General features: G+C 45.5%; 1 protein-coding gene and 1 long non-coding RNA gene across 8 annotated transcripts in view; both read right to left on the reverse strand.

Moving 5' to 3' along the window:
- DECR1 (2,4-dienoyl-CoA reductase 1) overlaps positions 1-12,607 on the reverse strand; it is a 53,540-nt gene extending 40,933 nt beyond the window's left edge. For 6 of the 7 annotated variants that reach the window (XM_085893224.1, XM_085893222.1, XM_085893221.1 and 3 more), the window contains exons 1-3: positions 12,451-12,607; positions 4,970-5,169; positions 4,515-4,572 (exon numbers count right to left, since the gene is read on the reverse strand). In XM_085893224.1, the coding sequence (XP_085749350.1) occupies positions 4,515-4,572; positions 4,970-5,169; positions 12,451-12,516 (324 nt within the window). In that variant the 5' untranslated portion in view covers positions 12,517-12,607. The remainder of the gene's footprint in view (positions 1-4,514; positions 4,573-4,969; positions 5,170-12,450) is intronic. The other variant, XM_085893225.1, reaches the window with a different exon arrangement.
- LOC147022373 (uncharacterized) lies at positions 147-4,508 on the reverse strand. The gene is made up of 2 exons (XR_015061205.1): positions 4,337-4,508; positions 147-3,184 (listed from the first exon to the last, which is right to left on the reverse strand). It is a non-coding gene; the product is annotated as an uncharacterized LOC147022373 (long non-coding RNA).
- Positions 12,608-15,827: the final 3,220 nt, after the last annotated feature.

Below are 15,827 nucleotides of genomic sequence, written 5' to 3' on the forward strand. Positions count from 1 at the left end.
TTTAATCTTGCTTTGTACCGTATTTTCATCCATACAGGTATGTGGTTAGGGTTATGGTTAGGGTGTGTTGAAAAGTAATGCCTCCTATTCTTTCTCTCCAAAACAGGAAAATATATTGAAATTAAACAAAGACATGTACTAACATCAATCTTTCTTAATCTTTATTCCACCATGGTACATTATTATTTCTCAACATAATCACGATTCCAGTCCACACATTTCTCCCAATGTTCAAGTAGTTTTGTGATGATGTCACCAAAGAACAGTGTGTTCTGCTGACTCAACCAGTGCTTTGCAGTGGCCTTGACATCATCGTCAAAATAAAAAGGTTCGCCACGAATGTATTTCCTCAAGTTTGGGGAAGAGATGAAAATCTGATGGAGCCAAGTCAATTGGTTGGTTAGTGGTTGGTAATTGGTTAGTGGGTGAAAGCCACGAACCTGGTGTTGGCTTAATGGTTAGGTTGGTGGGCTTGGGATCCTCGGGTCCTGAGTTGAAATGCTGCCTGGCCATTGAATTAATACCAGGTGGGGCTGACTCTGCCTGTCATCCTTCTGAGGTTGGCAAAGTGGGTACCAGCTTGCTGGGATGATTGAGCCATTTGAGTATCCTGTGTCAGAATGGCAGCCTGTCCAGGATTGTGCCCAATAGCCCAGGAGACCGATGAGGCAGCACCAACGCTGTGCACAGAGTATGGTCCCAATGGATGGATGGATAGATGGATGAAAGCGTGGCCTCGTAATCATTTTGGCTTTTAAGCAAGAGACGTCAGAAAAGTTATCACAGGGATAACTGCCTTGTGGCAGCCAAGCTTCCATAGCAACGTCGCTTTTTGATCCTTCGATGTCGGCTCTTCCTATTATTGCAAAGCAGAATTCACCAAGTGTTGGATTGTTCACCCACTAACTCCATCTGGCTGAGCAGCCAGAGGTGTGAAGCTACCCTCTGAGGATTATGGCTGATCACCTCAAAGTCAGAATCCCTCCTTGGGTGCGACGATACTGTTGCATGTGGGCAGGCCCATCGCTAAGGGGGGGGGGGACATTTTGGTGCAATGCCCCCCATGGCGCATCTGGTGCCCCCCCTAACTTGTACGCCACCCATTTATGCCCTGTTGCACCCTGTGAACAACTTAGTGTTTAAGGACAAGCTCCCACTGTGAACTTGCTGTTTAAGAGTTCACCTGTGTGAACTAAAACCCTTATTCCAGATGTTCAACGTGGTGACTAATAAGGCCTTCTTGGATAAACTGTTCTTTAATAATATCCTTCTTTGAATAACAGTCAAGAGATAAGTGTGCGCTTCCCAGCGCATCTCCAAAAGCAATTGGCGAGACAATACAGTCCAAGACCACAAGATAAAAGATAATAACGCAAGCACCAACGCCAGCAGCCAAGACGACAGACAGCCGCAAGACCTCGTGTCGAATGTCGATGTTGTGGGTGGTTAATATATATCGTGGATCATTTAGTTTTAAGGAATAGCCAATCAGTGTCCTCAATATGGAGGCCATATTAAGCAGGTTACCAGATTGGTTGTAAGTTTGGTATAAATGTAATATCATCATAATATGATAATATGAATAAGGAAAAGACATAAATTTACATAATTAAAGATGAAGTGCACCGCGTGACCTTCACAATCCTCAATCTTACAAAAGTAATTTTATAATAAAAATTAAAAATATGTGTGTTTGCAATCGTGCTTACATTTGAAATTATGCAGATAAAACCTGTTTTTGGTGCATGCATCATTTAATAAATAAAACCGTCAACCGTCAAATGTCGCGAGTCGCGAGATTAGTGACGCGAGTCACGAGGGACGAGTCACGGAGAGCGCTAGCTTGCAGCAGTAGAAAAAGACATGGATATATGAAAATGGCTAAGAAAAGGAAAAAGGTTGCGGTTGCGGTTGTGGTCAGCACCTGCCATGGTCGGCTGCTTTGTACTTCTGATGTTTAAGTTAAATGTTGTGGTTGGTGCTTTGCATATCCCATATCTAGTGCTTTGTGCATAACCTTACCTCTGCGTCATTGACCGCTTTAAATGTGGACCTTGTGGTATCTTCAGGCCGGTCGTATTTGCTGTTGATAGTTTAACGTGATGATCGCAGGTCATAGCCGACTGTATCTTATTTGAAAGTGCACCGATTCTGGTGCCAACCTCCCCGGTTTAATCACTGTACCTCTGGTATATTAATTTTCTAATGCCAATTCTTGACAACACCTTGTATAAGTTCACCTGAATTGGTGCCAATTGTTTAATCATTGAATATCTGCATTGTGAATGTGCCAGTTTGTTGCGGCTCTCCTGCATTCGAATAATTTTAGGCCAAAAACATCGCAACATATTAAATCTAGCTGAGATCAATTTGGTTAGTATGCGACGGCAACCTCAGTATAGACGCCTCAATGCTGCATGAATACAATGGCATACCGGGTTATCAAAAAGATTAAATATTATAATTGTGCCCCCCCCCCATCCAGTTCATATGTCCCCCTTAATACTGAGCCCTGGCGACGGGCCTGCACGTGGGGCTTCGGCCGGGACAGCGTACAATTTTGATGCTGATGAATAAAAAACAATATGTGAAGGGGAGCAGCATGTAGAAAGTGAAAAATGTAACGAAAGTGAGAAAATAACTGATGAGGGGGACAATTCCCCCTAACTCTAACCCTATAGTGGGTACTGTAAGGCGGTGAAACTGAGGCGACCATTAGAATGCCTGGGTAGAACCATCTACATGTCAGGATGAACCTTCTGAATTTGTGCATTCAGTTTCTTCAGAGTTTCAATGTTATGCTCAGTGTTAATGGTGGGTCCCTTTGGCATGAATTCCAAATGGACTAACCCCCCTCATGTCCCAAAAAGCCGTAAGCATGACCTTCCCGGCAGATGCTTGCATCTTGAACATTTTTGGTGCTCGTGACCATTTGTGGTGGTACTCCATTGACCGTCTCTTACTTTCAGCACAATAATGGCGCACCCGACTCTCACCTCCACCAGTCACAAGTCGTCTTCACATTCATAAACTCAATAACCACACTGGCAACGTCGTGCTTCCCATCTGCCACCTTGACCAACATAGCACTGAGACATATCATGTCAGAATCATGCAACTTCACACCCAGTGGCACGAAGAACTAATGTGTGGACTACGCTATGTTTCATTTGGATAGCTTTACCTGTAGTGGAGGGGAAAAAAAAAAAAGAAAAGAATAGGAGGCATTACATTTCAGCACATCTATCTATAATTCCAGCAGTGTGTGTGTGTGTGTGTGTGTGTGTGTGTGTGTGTGTGTGTGTGTGTGTGTGTGTGTGTGTGTGTGTGTGTGTGACCACTGTTCTGATCTAATTGAAACTTGCTAGGTATATTGCTGGGGACCTGAGGATGTGCCTTTTCAAGGTTTGATATTAATCGGACAAGTGCTTCCCAAGTTATGGCCATTTATTTACCAAACCAATGACAAGACACGTTGTTGCGTGGGCGTGGCCGATGGGGAAGGGAAGCTCAGCCGCGTTCGCCATTACGGGTTACAACGTACGGACTTCCGGATAATGATGACTTCGTGTATTCTAATAATTTCTCGATTTCTTATGCGCATTTATAGATAAACATAATGCTGCAAGTTATGATCGTTTTCATATGAGACGGTGCATAAATTTTGGTAACATCAGAGTGCTGGTATGCTCCGAACCAGGAAGTAATTTTTTTTCTTTCTCTTCTCTTCTCTTTTTGTTTTTCCTTGCGATGACATTGCGAAAAGGCAAAATACGTTGGCGCTAATTGAATAATTAATTGGCCATTAAAACCTAAATTGCGAATCATCGTAACTGTGATGTGCGAACTTCCGCGCCACGCACGTACGGGCACGCGAGAGCGAAGAAACGGCCTGTGTCTTGTTTGTTGCTCGCGGTTGGAATATTTATTTATAATTTTTTTTTTTTTTACGGGCATGTACTAGTTCTCTTAATTAGTGGAAATATAATTGCTCTCTATACTCAAGCTGCAAACATTACCAACTCAACGACTATTGAAATTGAACACCGTCGATGGCATTTTGACTATAGGAGGAATGCGGGATCAAATTTTGGGGGCTCGTTTCGCAAAAACTAAAAATGATTGGCCTCTCGGGTTCCAAGGGGCTCAAAACTGTGGATCATTTATGGGTGCATGGAGTCCCTGCCAAAATGAGCCAGTGAGACATGGCCAACCTGGCTGTGTCTCAACTGCCTCAGGACTGGAGTGGACGCTGTCGAGCCCATATGCAGAAGTAGGGATATAATCAAAATGGCCAAACCGATTGTGACTGCGGAGAGTCTCCTCCCTCTCTTACCAGAGCCTTGTGGACCAGACAACCTGAAGGCTCTCAACTCATGTGCCAGAGCCTGTGTTTTGCAGTGGCTGCGAAAAGTGTGGCGACACGAAAGAGAAGACGATTCCTGCAGAGACAGGAACAGGACAGAATACACGGATGGAAAAAACGGAAAGGCATTGAGAATGCGCAGATGTACTTTGTTGCCCGTCGCCGCTGAGATCTCCCTTGCTGTTTCTTCCAACACATCGAGTTTTCTGCAAATCAAAAAAAAACCATGTTCACGTCATGGAGATAATCATGGTCAAGGTCAAGGGTTCGGGTACGGTTAGGTACTTTGTTGCCCATCTCATGTGTTGTCATCTCCTTATTAAAGTTAACAGTAACAAAACAAAAAAAAGAGTTAACAGTGTCATCTCCGAACAAATAAAAATATTCAGAAATCACATTCCAAGGTGAACGGGGATAACATGTGCACATGGCACGTATTTTCACGTTCCATTCAAATAAAGGCAATGCCTGTCAATTGCATCGTTTTCATTTCCAAACTCTCAGAATCAATCAGAACAGCTCGAAATGCCAGACCAGCATGGCCTCGACCAGCATGGCTTCGACCAGCATGGCTTCGACCAGCATGGCTGTTCCTTTACCAACCTGCTCATAATAATACATTCTGCTCCCAGTGTAGACAGCATGGTTGTCATGGCACGTCCCAGTCCCGTCCCACCACCGGTTATTAGCGCCACTTGCCCGTCGAAAGTGTTTGTGGGAAGCATTGGCCGCTTGTCCGCTGGGAAGAATGCGGCCTGTCCACCTTCATGCGTGGAATTTGATCGTGTCTTCATAAACAAAGCCTACGAAGCACGTAACGGACGTTTCTGGGATGTACTGCGATAAAAAAAATTGCACATCATTAATGAGATACACACAGTCTCAGTTGTTCAAAATGAAGCACCAATCAGACTGAGAAATTGTCCTTTGATGACCGTCCAATGGTATGACCACCATTGCTATCATGTCAATGAACGTGCAAGAGGACAGTACCAGCGCTAATAACAACACTGTACTTGAGTCTTCGCCTGCAATGAAAGCTGCGTTCTCACTCACACAACAGTGACATTCCTACATTATAACATATAAATGAACATTGCTGCATTTAGGCTTCGTATCCTTGAGAATGCTAAGTTTCTCGAAGTTTTTGTCATCCACCAACATTAAACACCAGAAACGTCTCAAACCTAATGGGATGCGTCCAAGATCTCGGATACGCGTAACCATTTCAAAAAGAACTCCAGTAAGTGGTGATCGCCTGACAGGATGGTGGAGGTATCACACTTACTACCTTTGGGCTATCCCGTTTGGGTTCGATTTCCGACACGACCATCTCAGATGGACATTAAGCCGGGGGTCTCGTCAGCTCGCATTAGTTGGTGGACGTTGATGATCCTATGGTATCTTTTGTCAAGAGTAGGTGAGCTATCGCCAGCATCATGAACAAATTGCTGTATAAATTCCCGTTCTCACCTACAGAGGGTATGAATGACACAACCGCACTCCAGCCAATAATGCATCCAAGGCCACATGTTGCACAGGAACGAATGAATGAATGGTGAACAGTGTATCTGCTGTGAAATTGGTTGCTAGGCAATTTGGTCCATGGTAACGAAGGTATAATTGATGACGATGTGCGTGACTTTAGGATTTAGAAATAACATTCGTCAGCCATGTGCAACTAAAATATTCAATCGAAAAATAAAGTGGAGTACAGCACCTAAAAATAACGGTCAAATGTTGGATCCATCCATCCATTGGGACCGTACTCAGGACAGAGCGTCGGTGCTGCCACAGTAGTCTCCTGGGCTATCGGGCACAATCCTGGATGGGTCGCTACTCCGACGCAGGATACTCGAATGGCTCAATCATCTCAGCAAGCTGGTACTCATTTTGCCGACCTCGGAAGGATGACAGGCCGAGTCAACCCCACCTGGTATTAATTAAATGAGGAAGTGGGATTTGAACTCAGGAACCTTGGATCCCAAGCCAAATATTGGATGCTCTAATAAAAAAAAAACCTAAAAGCAATGCAAATGGTCGTACAGATAGCTTTTCATGTCAGAATACGGTCACAAATGTAATTGGGATGCATGATGATGGAGAGATTGGTGGGGAGGGAAAGGGAACTCTTTCACCAAGGATCATTTATTAACGACTCACGACAAAAGGAATCACAGCCTGAGAGTTAAGAGAAGAGTTAAGACGGTAGTACGTCAAGGGTCTTTCATTCAGAGAGTAGTTCAAGCATGAAACGGTCTACCTGTAAAGGCAGTGGCAGGAGAACCAGCGGATAGATTTAAATTGGAATTAAATAGGTACCGAGAAGCTTTGGGCGAACAGGAGTACATGGAAATTGGGAGGACTGGCTGCTAGATTTGGTTGGATGGGTTGTACATGTGTGTCGTGACTGTGCTCTATTAGAAGGTTTCATCAAAAGGTCGATGTGCTGTTAGTGTATATTTTTGCATTCAGAGTCGAGGCTCGTAGAGGAACGAGAGCAAAGAATGGACCAGGAGACAACAGAACAGGAAGATCAGTGGAAAAGTGGGGGGGGGGGGTAAGACCCTAGGGGGTACTCCGAGTAAGAGTGGAGGATGTTTGGAACAGACTAGATATGTATGTGATGTTAACAGAATGGATAATCATGATGTTTACAGACTAGATATGTGTGATGAGTCGATACATTTGTGATGTTAACAGAGTAGATACGTGTGATGTTAACAGAGTAGATACGTGTGATGTTAACAGAGTAGATACGTGTGATGTTAACAGAGTAGATACGTGTGATGTTAACAGAGTAGATACGTGTGATAACAGAGTAGATACGTGTGATGATAACAGAGTAGATACGTGTGATGATAACAGAGTAGATACAAGTGTGATGTTAACAGAGTAGATACGTGTGATGATAACAGAGTAGATACGTGTGATGATAACAGAGTAGATACAAGTGTGATGTTAACAGAGTAGATATGTGTGATAACAGAGTAGATACAAGTGTGATGTTAACAGAGTAGATACGTGTGATGATAACAGAGTAGATACGTGTGATAATAACAGAGTAGATACAAGTGTGATGTTAACAGAGTAGATACGTGTGATGATAACAGAGTAGATACGTGTGATGTTAACAGAGTAGATACGTGTAATAACAGAGTAGATACAAGTGTGATGATAACAGAGTAGATACGTGTGATAACAGAGTAGATACGTGTGATGATAACAGAGTAGATACGTGTGATGTTAACAGAGTAGATACAAGTGTGATGTTAACAGAGTAGATACGTGTGATGATAACAGAGTAGATACAAGTGTGATGTTAACAGAGTAGATACGTGTGATGTTAACAGAGTGGATACATGTGTGATGTTAACAGAGTGGATACATGTGTGATGTTAACAGAGTGGATACATGTGTGATGTTAACAGAGTGGATATATGTGTGATGTTAACAGAGTGGATACGTGTGTGATGTTAACAGAGTGGATACGTGTGTGATGTTAACAGAGTGGATATGTGTGTGATGTTAACAGAGTGGATACATGTGTGATGTTAACAGAGTGGATACATGTGTGATGTTAACAGAGTGGATACGTGTGTGATGTTAACAGAGTGGATACGTGTGTGATGTTAACAGAGTGGATATGTGTGTGATGTTAACAGAGTGGATATGTGTGTGATGTTAACAGAGTGGATACATGTGTGATGTTAACAGAGTGGATACATGTGTGATGTTAACAGAGTGGATACATGTGTGATGTTAACAGAGTGGATAAATGTGTGATGTTAACAGAGTGGATACATGTGTGATGTTAACAGAGTGGATACATGTGTGATGTTAACAGAGAGGATACATGTGTGATGTTAACAGAGTGGATACATGTGTGATGTTAACAGAGAGGATACATGTGTGATGTTAACAGAGTGGATACGTGTGTGATGTTAACAGAGTGGATACGTGTGATGTTAACAGAGTAGATACAAGTGTGATGTTAACAGAGTGGATACATGTGTGATGTTAACAGAGTAGATACATGTGTGATGTTAACAGAGTGGATACATGTGTGATGTTAACAGAGAGGATACATGTGTGATGTTAACAGAGTGGATACATGTGTGATGTTAACAGAGAGGATACATGTGTGATGTTAACAGAGTGGATACGTGTGTGATGTTAACAGAGTGGATACGTGTGATGTTAACAGAGTAGATACAAGTGTGATGTTAACAGATTGTTAAAAATCCTCTATTTTCATCTGATTGACTGGAAATTTGAACAGGATTTTCATATCATGTCACTGAATTAAACCATCAACTATTTTTAAGGTTAACATAGTATCCGCCGAAATTTCTAAAATCGTCAATTTTCATCTGATTGATTTGAAATTTGAACAGAATTCTTGGGAAAAATACCAGAAGACATAGAAAAGGCCCCTTTTATATGGTATGTGTTATGTGGAAAACACATAGAAAAAAAGAGCCATTCCATGGCTTGTGGAAAATGCCAGACGATAGAAAATAAGGAACATTCAAAAAAAAAAAAATCTCGTGTGCATGCTATACGACTTGTACTACCCTTGTGGTGTTAGGACGAACCAAGTGATGCTCGAGAAAAGTTCATATAAAGGGGGTCCCAATTTTTTCAACAAATTCATCACACACATGAACATTATCGTACGTGTTTTCGTTTAAGATACACAAATAATACTTTACATGCTGATGGGTTTTAACCTATATATGTGAGGTGCCCCCTTTTATATGAACTTCTCTGGAGCATCACTTGCTTCGTCCTAACACCACAAGGGTAGTCCAAGCATGCACACGAGATTTTTTTTTGAATGTGCCTTATTTTCTCTCGTCTCGCATTTTCCACAAGCCAGGGAATGTCTGTTATTTTCTACAAGCTCTGCAATGTCACTCCGAGAAGCTCCAGAATTGAACTTACTAACACTTTCGACTCCGAGAAAAGTGTTCATTTGTCCAATTTGGACATATGTGACATTCCGGGTGTCTCCGGGAGGTGTATGTTTAATATGACGGTTCGGTGATTGCTAATCACGTGTCCAGCTGTTAGACATTCTTCAGCTCTACAATATCTGCACTGTCACTGGATACCGTATATCGATCGACTTGAACAAAGTTCAGGGTCACTCGCCTGAATTGGCCACGTCTTGTTCTGCGGTGCAACAGGCGGTGGCTGCCTCGCTGAAAATGTGAAATTTTATTTTCCACCACATTTTGTCGATGTGAGACGAACCATCACTTCGGACATAGATAAATACAAATAGAAATTAAACGATTTGTGCATTGCGTGGTAAAGCCACTTGGCGCATTGTTCAATAATCAATTGTGATACCGTGGTTCTACAGTGGAGGTAGAAAGGCACAATAAATTAGATAATCACAGTGAGAAAAATATATTTTCAGTTCTGAAGTGAAGAATCACCACATCACGGCAGGAAAGCCAAGAGGTACGCAATGCTCACTCTGTGTAGCCTGGATTCGAATCCCACCAAAGCAAACTCTAAACTGTCCTCCCGGTTTCCCACAGGCAGGGCGATTAATCAATGTGCGTGTGGTCTCTCGGATGGACGATAAACTGGGCGTAACATCTGCCGGAATCCCTCACCTTCCCACTCCCAAACCTACAGCTTCTTTCCCACCCCTATCCCGCTTTCCGACCCCGACCCCTCTCGCTCCCCCTCCCTCACGTTCTCTCCAATCCTCTATCTCTCTCCCAACCCTCCCCCTGGTCCCCCATCTTTCACCCCCTGTTGAGGGGACTGTCGTATGTACGAATCAGATTTGGAGCCGACCAGTGGGGTGCAAAGGTCGCTGTGTGTCCGAGCTGTTGGTTTTGAATGCTCCCGCCCCAGGTCTCAAAGTGTGTGTGTGTGTGTGTGTCTGTGTGTGTCTGTGTGTGTCTGTGTGTGTCTGTGTGTGTCTGTGTGTGTCTGTGTGTGTCTGTGTCTGTCTCTGTGTGTGTCTGTGTCTGTGTCTGTGTGTATCTGTGTCTGTGTCTGTGTGTGTCTGTGTATGTCTCTGTGTGTGTCTCTGTGTGTCTGTGCCTCTATCTCTGTGTGTCTGTGTGTGTCTGTGTCTGTGTGTGTGTCTGTGTGTGTGTCTGTGTGTGTGTCTGTGTGTGTCTGTGTGTGTCTGTGTGTGTGTCTGTGTGTGTCTGTGTGTGTCTGTGTGTGTGTCTGTGTGTGTGTCTGTGTCTGTCTGTGTCTGTGTGTGTCTGTCTGTGTCTGTCTGTCTGTGTCGGTGTCTGTCTGTGTCTGTCTGTCTGTGTCTGTGTCTGTCTGTGTCTGTCTGTGTCTGTCTGTCTGTGTCTGTCTGTGTCTGTCTGTCTGTGTCTGTGTCTGTGTCTGTGTCTGTCTGTGTCTGTCTGTGTCTGTCTGTGTCTGTCTGTGTCTGTCTGTGTCTGTCTGTGTCTGTCTGTGTCTGTCTGTGTCTGTCTGTGTCTGTCTGTGTCTGTCTGTGTCTGTCTGTGTCTGTCTGTGTCTGTCTGTGTCTGTCTGTGTCTGTCTGTGTCTGGTCATTAAACACTATATCATTCTCTTTACGAACCCCACCTCCACCCCCTCACCTTTTTCTCTTCGTTTTTTTTCATATATCTCTCTCTCTCTCTCTCTCGCCCCCCCCCCTCCTCCCTGTGCTTGGTGTTGGCTTAATGGTAAGGGCGGTGGGCTTTGGATCCTCGGGTCTTGAGTTCAAATCCCGATCAGCTGTTAAATTAACACCAAGTGAGGTTAACTCGGCCTGTCATCCTTCCGAGGTTGGCAAAATGAGTGCCAGCTTGCTGTTATCCTGTGTCGGAGTGGCGACCCGTCCAGGATTGTGCCCAATAGGCAAGGAGACTGTTTAGGCAGCACCAACGCTCTGCACAAGATTAAGGTCCCAATCTCCTCCTCCTCCCACAGTACAGCAACACTTGGTGAGGCATCGTTCTCCCCCCCCCCACTTGCTCTTCTCCCCTTCCTAGCTTTTCCTCCATCCTGCCTCCTCTCTCACCCCCCCCCCACTTGCTCTTCTCCCCTTCCTAGCTTTTCCTCCATCCTGCCTCCTCTCTCACCCCCCCACTTGCTCTTCTCCCTTCCTAGCTTTTCCTCCATCCTGCCTCCTCTCTCACCCCCCCCCACTTGCTCTTCTCCCCTTCCTAGCTTTTCCTCCATCCTGCCTCCTCTCACCCCCCCCCCAAACTTGCTCTTCTCCCCTTCCTAGCTTTTCCTCCATCCTGCCTCCTCTCTCACCCCCCCACTTGCTCTTCTCCCCTTCCGAGCTTTTCCTCCATCCTGCCTCCTCTCTCACCCCCCCACTTGCTCTTCTCCCCTTCCGAGCTTTTCCTCCATCCTGCCTCCTCTCACCCCCCCACTTGCTCTTCTCCCTTCCTAGCTTTTCCTCCATCCTGCCTCTCTCTCACCCCCCCACTTGCTCTTCTCCCTTCCTAGCTTTTCCTCCATCCTGCTCTCTCCTTGCTTTTCCTCCACTCCCCCCCACTTGCTCTTCTTCCTAGCCTCCATCCTGCCTCCCCCCCCCCCACTTGCTCTTCTCCCCTTCCTAGCTTTTCCTCCATCCTGCCTCCTCTCCCCCCCCCACTTGCTCTTCTCCCCTTCCTAGCTTTTCTCCATCCTGCCTCCTCTCTCACCCCCCACGCCCCCCCCCCACGTCAGCCAAGTGACGGGTGGGTGGTATTTTCTGCTATATATTACACACATGACACACATTAGCTGGGTTTTAACCCTGATATTATTATTAATTATTATTATTATTATTATTATTATTATTATCAGGAACAGAGCACAGGTGACCCATCTTTAAACGATCTCATAACCGAATCCCGTGAAGAAAACAAACCTCAAGTCAACACCAAATCCATGAGTTTAAAACTGAACAAGTTCCACGTCATGTAAATGTAGTTTTCACCAACACCACATATAACTTCTACATGTTGGAGAACCTGAACCGCGGTGTACTGGTCACGTGGTACTCCGGGAGAGGACGACTTGTTACAGGAATACCGGGATGTAAAAACAACAAGAAGAGAACGATCGTTTGCTCGAGAAGACATCGCGACACAAACCTTGACAACATCCGAAGTTGGACCTGAAGTCCTTCGGGCCGCGCGGAACACAAGTGTTGCTGCCATCACAGCGAACAGGGAACAACGAACCAACGACCGCGGAAACCCAGGGATTGTAGTTGTAGTTGTAGTTGTAGTTGTTATTATTATTTCAAATGACGTAGAGACATAAACCGGAATAAAATAAGGTATATAATACATATTGAATCAAATAATTATAAATTAAAAATAAAACTTCGGGAAACAACAAAGAATCTCCAGTCTGCTGCAAATAGCGTGACGAAGGGTGAAGGACACACGGGGCACGGGGCACGGGAGGACAGGGCACAGGGTACGGGGCACAGGGTACGGGGCACAGGGCAGAGGACACGGGGCACGGGACACGGAACACGGGACACAGAACACGGGACACAGAACACGGGACACAGAACACGGGACACAGAACACGGGACACAGAACACAGGAGGACAGGGCACAAGGTACGGGGCACAGGGCAGAGGACACAGGGCACGGGGCACGGGGCACGGGAGGACAGGGCACAGAGTACAGGGCACAGGGTACGGGGCACAGGGCAGAGGACATGGGGCACGGAACACGGGACACAGAACACAGGAGGACAGGGCACAGAGTACGGGGCACAGGGTACGGGGCACAGAACACGGGAGGACAGGGCACAGGGTACGGGGCACAGGGCAGAGGACACGGGGCACGGGACATGGAACACGGGACACAGAACACAGGAGGACAGGGCACAAGGTACGGGGCACAGGGCAGAGGACACAGGGTACGGGGCACGGGGCACGGGGCACGGGAGGACAGGGCACAGAGTACGGGGCACAGGGTACGGGGCACAGGGCAGAGGACATGGGGCACGGAACACGGGACACAGAACACAGGAGGACAGGGCACAGGGTACGGGGCACAGGGTACGGGGCACAGGACAGAGGACATGGGGCACGGAACACGGGACACAGAACACAGGAGGACAGGGCACAGGGTACGGGGCACAGGGTACGGGGCACAGGACAGAGGACATGGGGCACGGAACACGGGACACAGAACACAGGAGGACAGGGCACAGGGTACGGGGCACAGGGCAGAGGACACGGGGCACGGGACACGGAACACGGGACACAGAACACGGGACACAGAACACGGGACACAGAACACGGGACACAGAACACAGGACACAGGAGGACAGGGCACAAGGTACGGGGCACAGGGCAGAGGACACAGGGTACGGGGCACGGGACATGGAACACGGGACACAGAACACGGGACACAGGAGGACGGGGCACAGGGTACAGGGCAGTCCAGAGATCAATGATTTATGCAACATTGTTACGTGCACGGGAAAGGGTGGTTGATGGTTGTTGGTTGTTGGTTTGTGGATGGTGGTTGGTTGTTGGTTTGTGGATGGTGGATGGTTTTATGGATGGTGCATGGTTTTATGGATGGTGGATGGTTGTTGGTTTATGGATGGTGGATGGTTTTATGGATGGTGGATGGTTTTATGGATGGTGGATGGTGCATGGTGGATGGTTTTATGGATGGTGGATGGTTTTATGGATGGTTGTTGGTTTATGGATGGTGGATGGTTTTATGGATGTTGGATGGTTTTATGGATGGTGGATGGTTTTATGGATGGTGGATGGTTTATGGATGATGGATGGTTGTTGGTTTTATGGATGGTGGATGGTTTTATGGATGGTGGATAGTTTTATGGATGATGGATGGTTGTTGGTTTGTGTATGATGGATGGTTTATGGATGGTGGATGGTTTTATGGATGGTGGATGGTTGTTGGTTTGTGTATGATGGATGATTTATGGATGGTGGATGGTTGTTGGTTTGTGTATGATGGATGATTTATGGATGGTGCATGGTTTTATGGATGGTGGATGGTTGGTGGTTTATGGACGGTGCATGGTTTTATGGATGGTGGATGGTTGTTGGTTTATGGATGGTGGATGGTTTTATGGATGGTGGATGGTTTTATGGATGATGGATGGTTGTTGGTTTATGGATGGTGGATGGTTTTATGGATGGTGGATGGTTTTATGGATGGTGGATGGTTTTATGGATGGTGGATGGTTTTATGGATGATGGATGGTTGTTGGTTTTATGGATGGTGGATGGTTTTATGGATGGTGGATAGTTTTATGGATGATGGATGGTTGTTGGTTTGTGTATGATGGATGGTTTATGGATGGTGGATGGTTTTATGGATGGTGGATGGTTGTTGGTTTGTGTATGATGGATGATTTATGGATGGTGGATGGTTGTTGGTTTGTGTATGATGGATGATTTATGGATGGTGCATGGTTTTATGGATGGTGGATGGTTGTTGGTTTATGGATGGTGCATGGTTTTATGGATGGTGGATGGTTTTATGGATGATGGATGGTTGTTGGTTTTATGGATGGTGGATGGTTTTATGGATGGTGGATAGTTTTATGGATGATGGATGGTTGTTGGTTTGTGTATGATGGATGGTTTATGGATGGTGGATGGTTTTATGGATGGTGGATGGTTGTTGGTTTGTGTATGATGGATGATTTATGGATGGTGGATGGTTGTTGGTCTGTGTATGATGGCTGATTCATGGACGGCGCCTGGTTTTATGGATGGTGGATGGTTGTTGGTTTATGGATGGTGGATGGTTTTATGGATGGTGGATGGTTTTATGGATGGTGGATGGTGGATGGTTTTATGGATGATGGATGGTTGTTGGTTTATGGATGGTGGATGGTTTTATGGATGGTGGATGGTTTTATGGATGGTGGATGGTTTTATGGATGATGGATGGTTTTATGGATGATGGATGGTTGTTGGTTTTATGGATGGTGGATGGTTTTATGGATGGTGGATAGTTTTATGGATGATGGATGGTTGTTGGTTTGTGTATGATGGATGGCTTATGGATGCTGCATGGTTTTATGGATGGTGGCTGGTTGTTGGTTTGTGTATGATGGATGATTTATGGATGGTGGATGGTTGTTGGTTTGTGTATGATGGATGATTTATGGATGGTGCATGGTTTTATGGATGGTGGATGGTTGTTGGTTTATGGATGGTGCATGGTTTTATGGATGGTGGATGGTGGATGGTTGTTGGTTTATGGATGGTGGATGGTTTTATGGATGGTGGATGGTTTTATGGATGGTGGATGGTTGTTGGTTTATGGATGGTGCATGGTTTTATGGATGGTGGATGGTTTTATGGATGGTGGATGGTTGTTGGTTTATGGATGGTGGATGGTTTTATGGATGGTGGATGGTGGATGGTTGTTGGTTTATGGATGGTGCATGGTGTTATGGATGGTGCATGGTTTTATGGATGGTGGATGGTTGTTGGTTTATGGATGGTGCATGGTTT

This window comes from Eptatretus burgeri, chromosome 8 (assembly GCF_056783735.1).
Source record: "Eptatretus burgeri isolate ZD-2024b chromosome 8, Ebu_testis_v1, whole genome shotgun sequence".
Classification (NCBI taxonomy): Eukaryota; Metazoa; Chordata; class Myxini; order Myxiniformes; family Myxinidae; genus Eptatretus; species Eptatretus burgeri.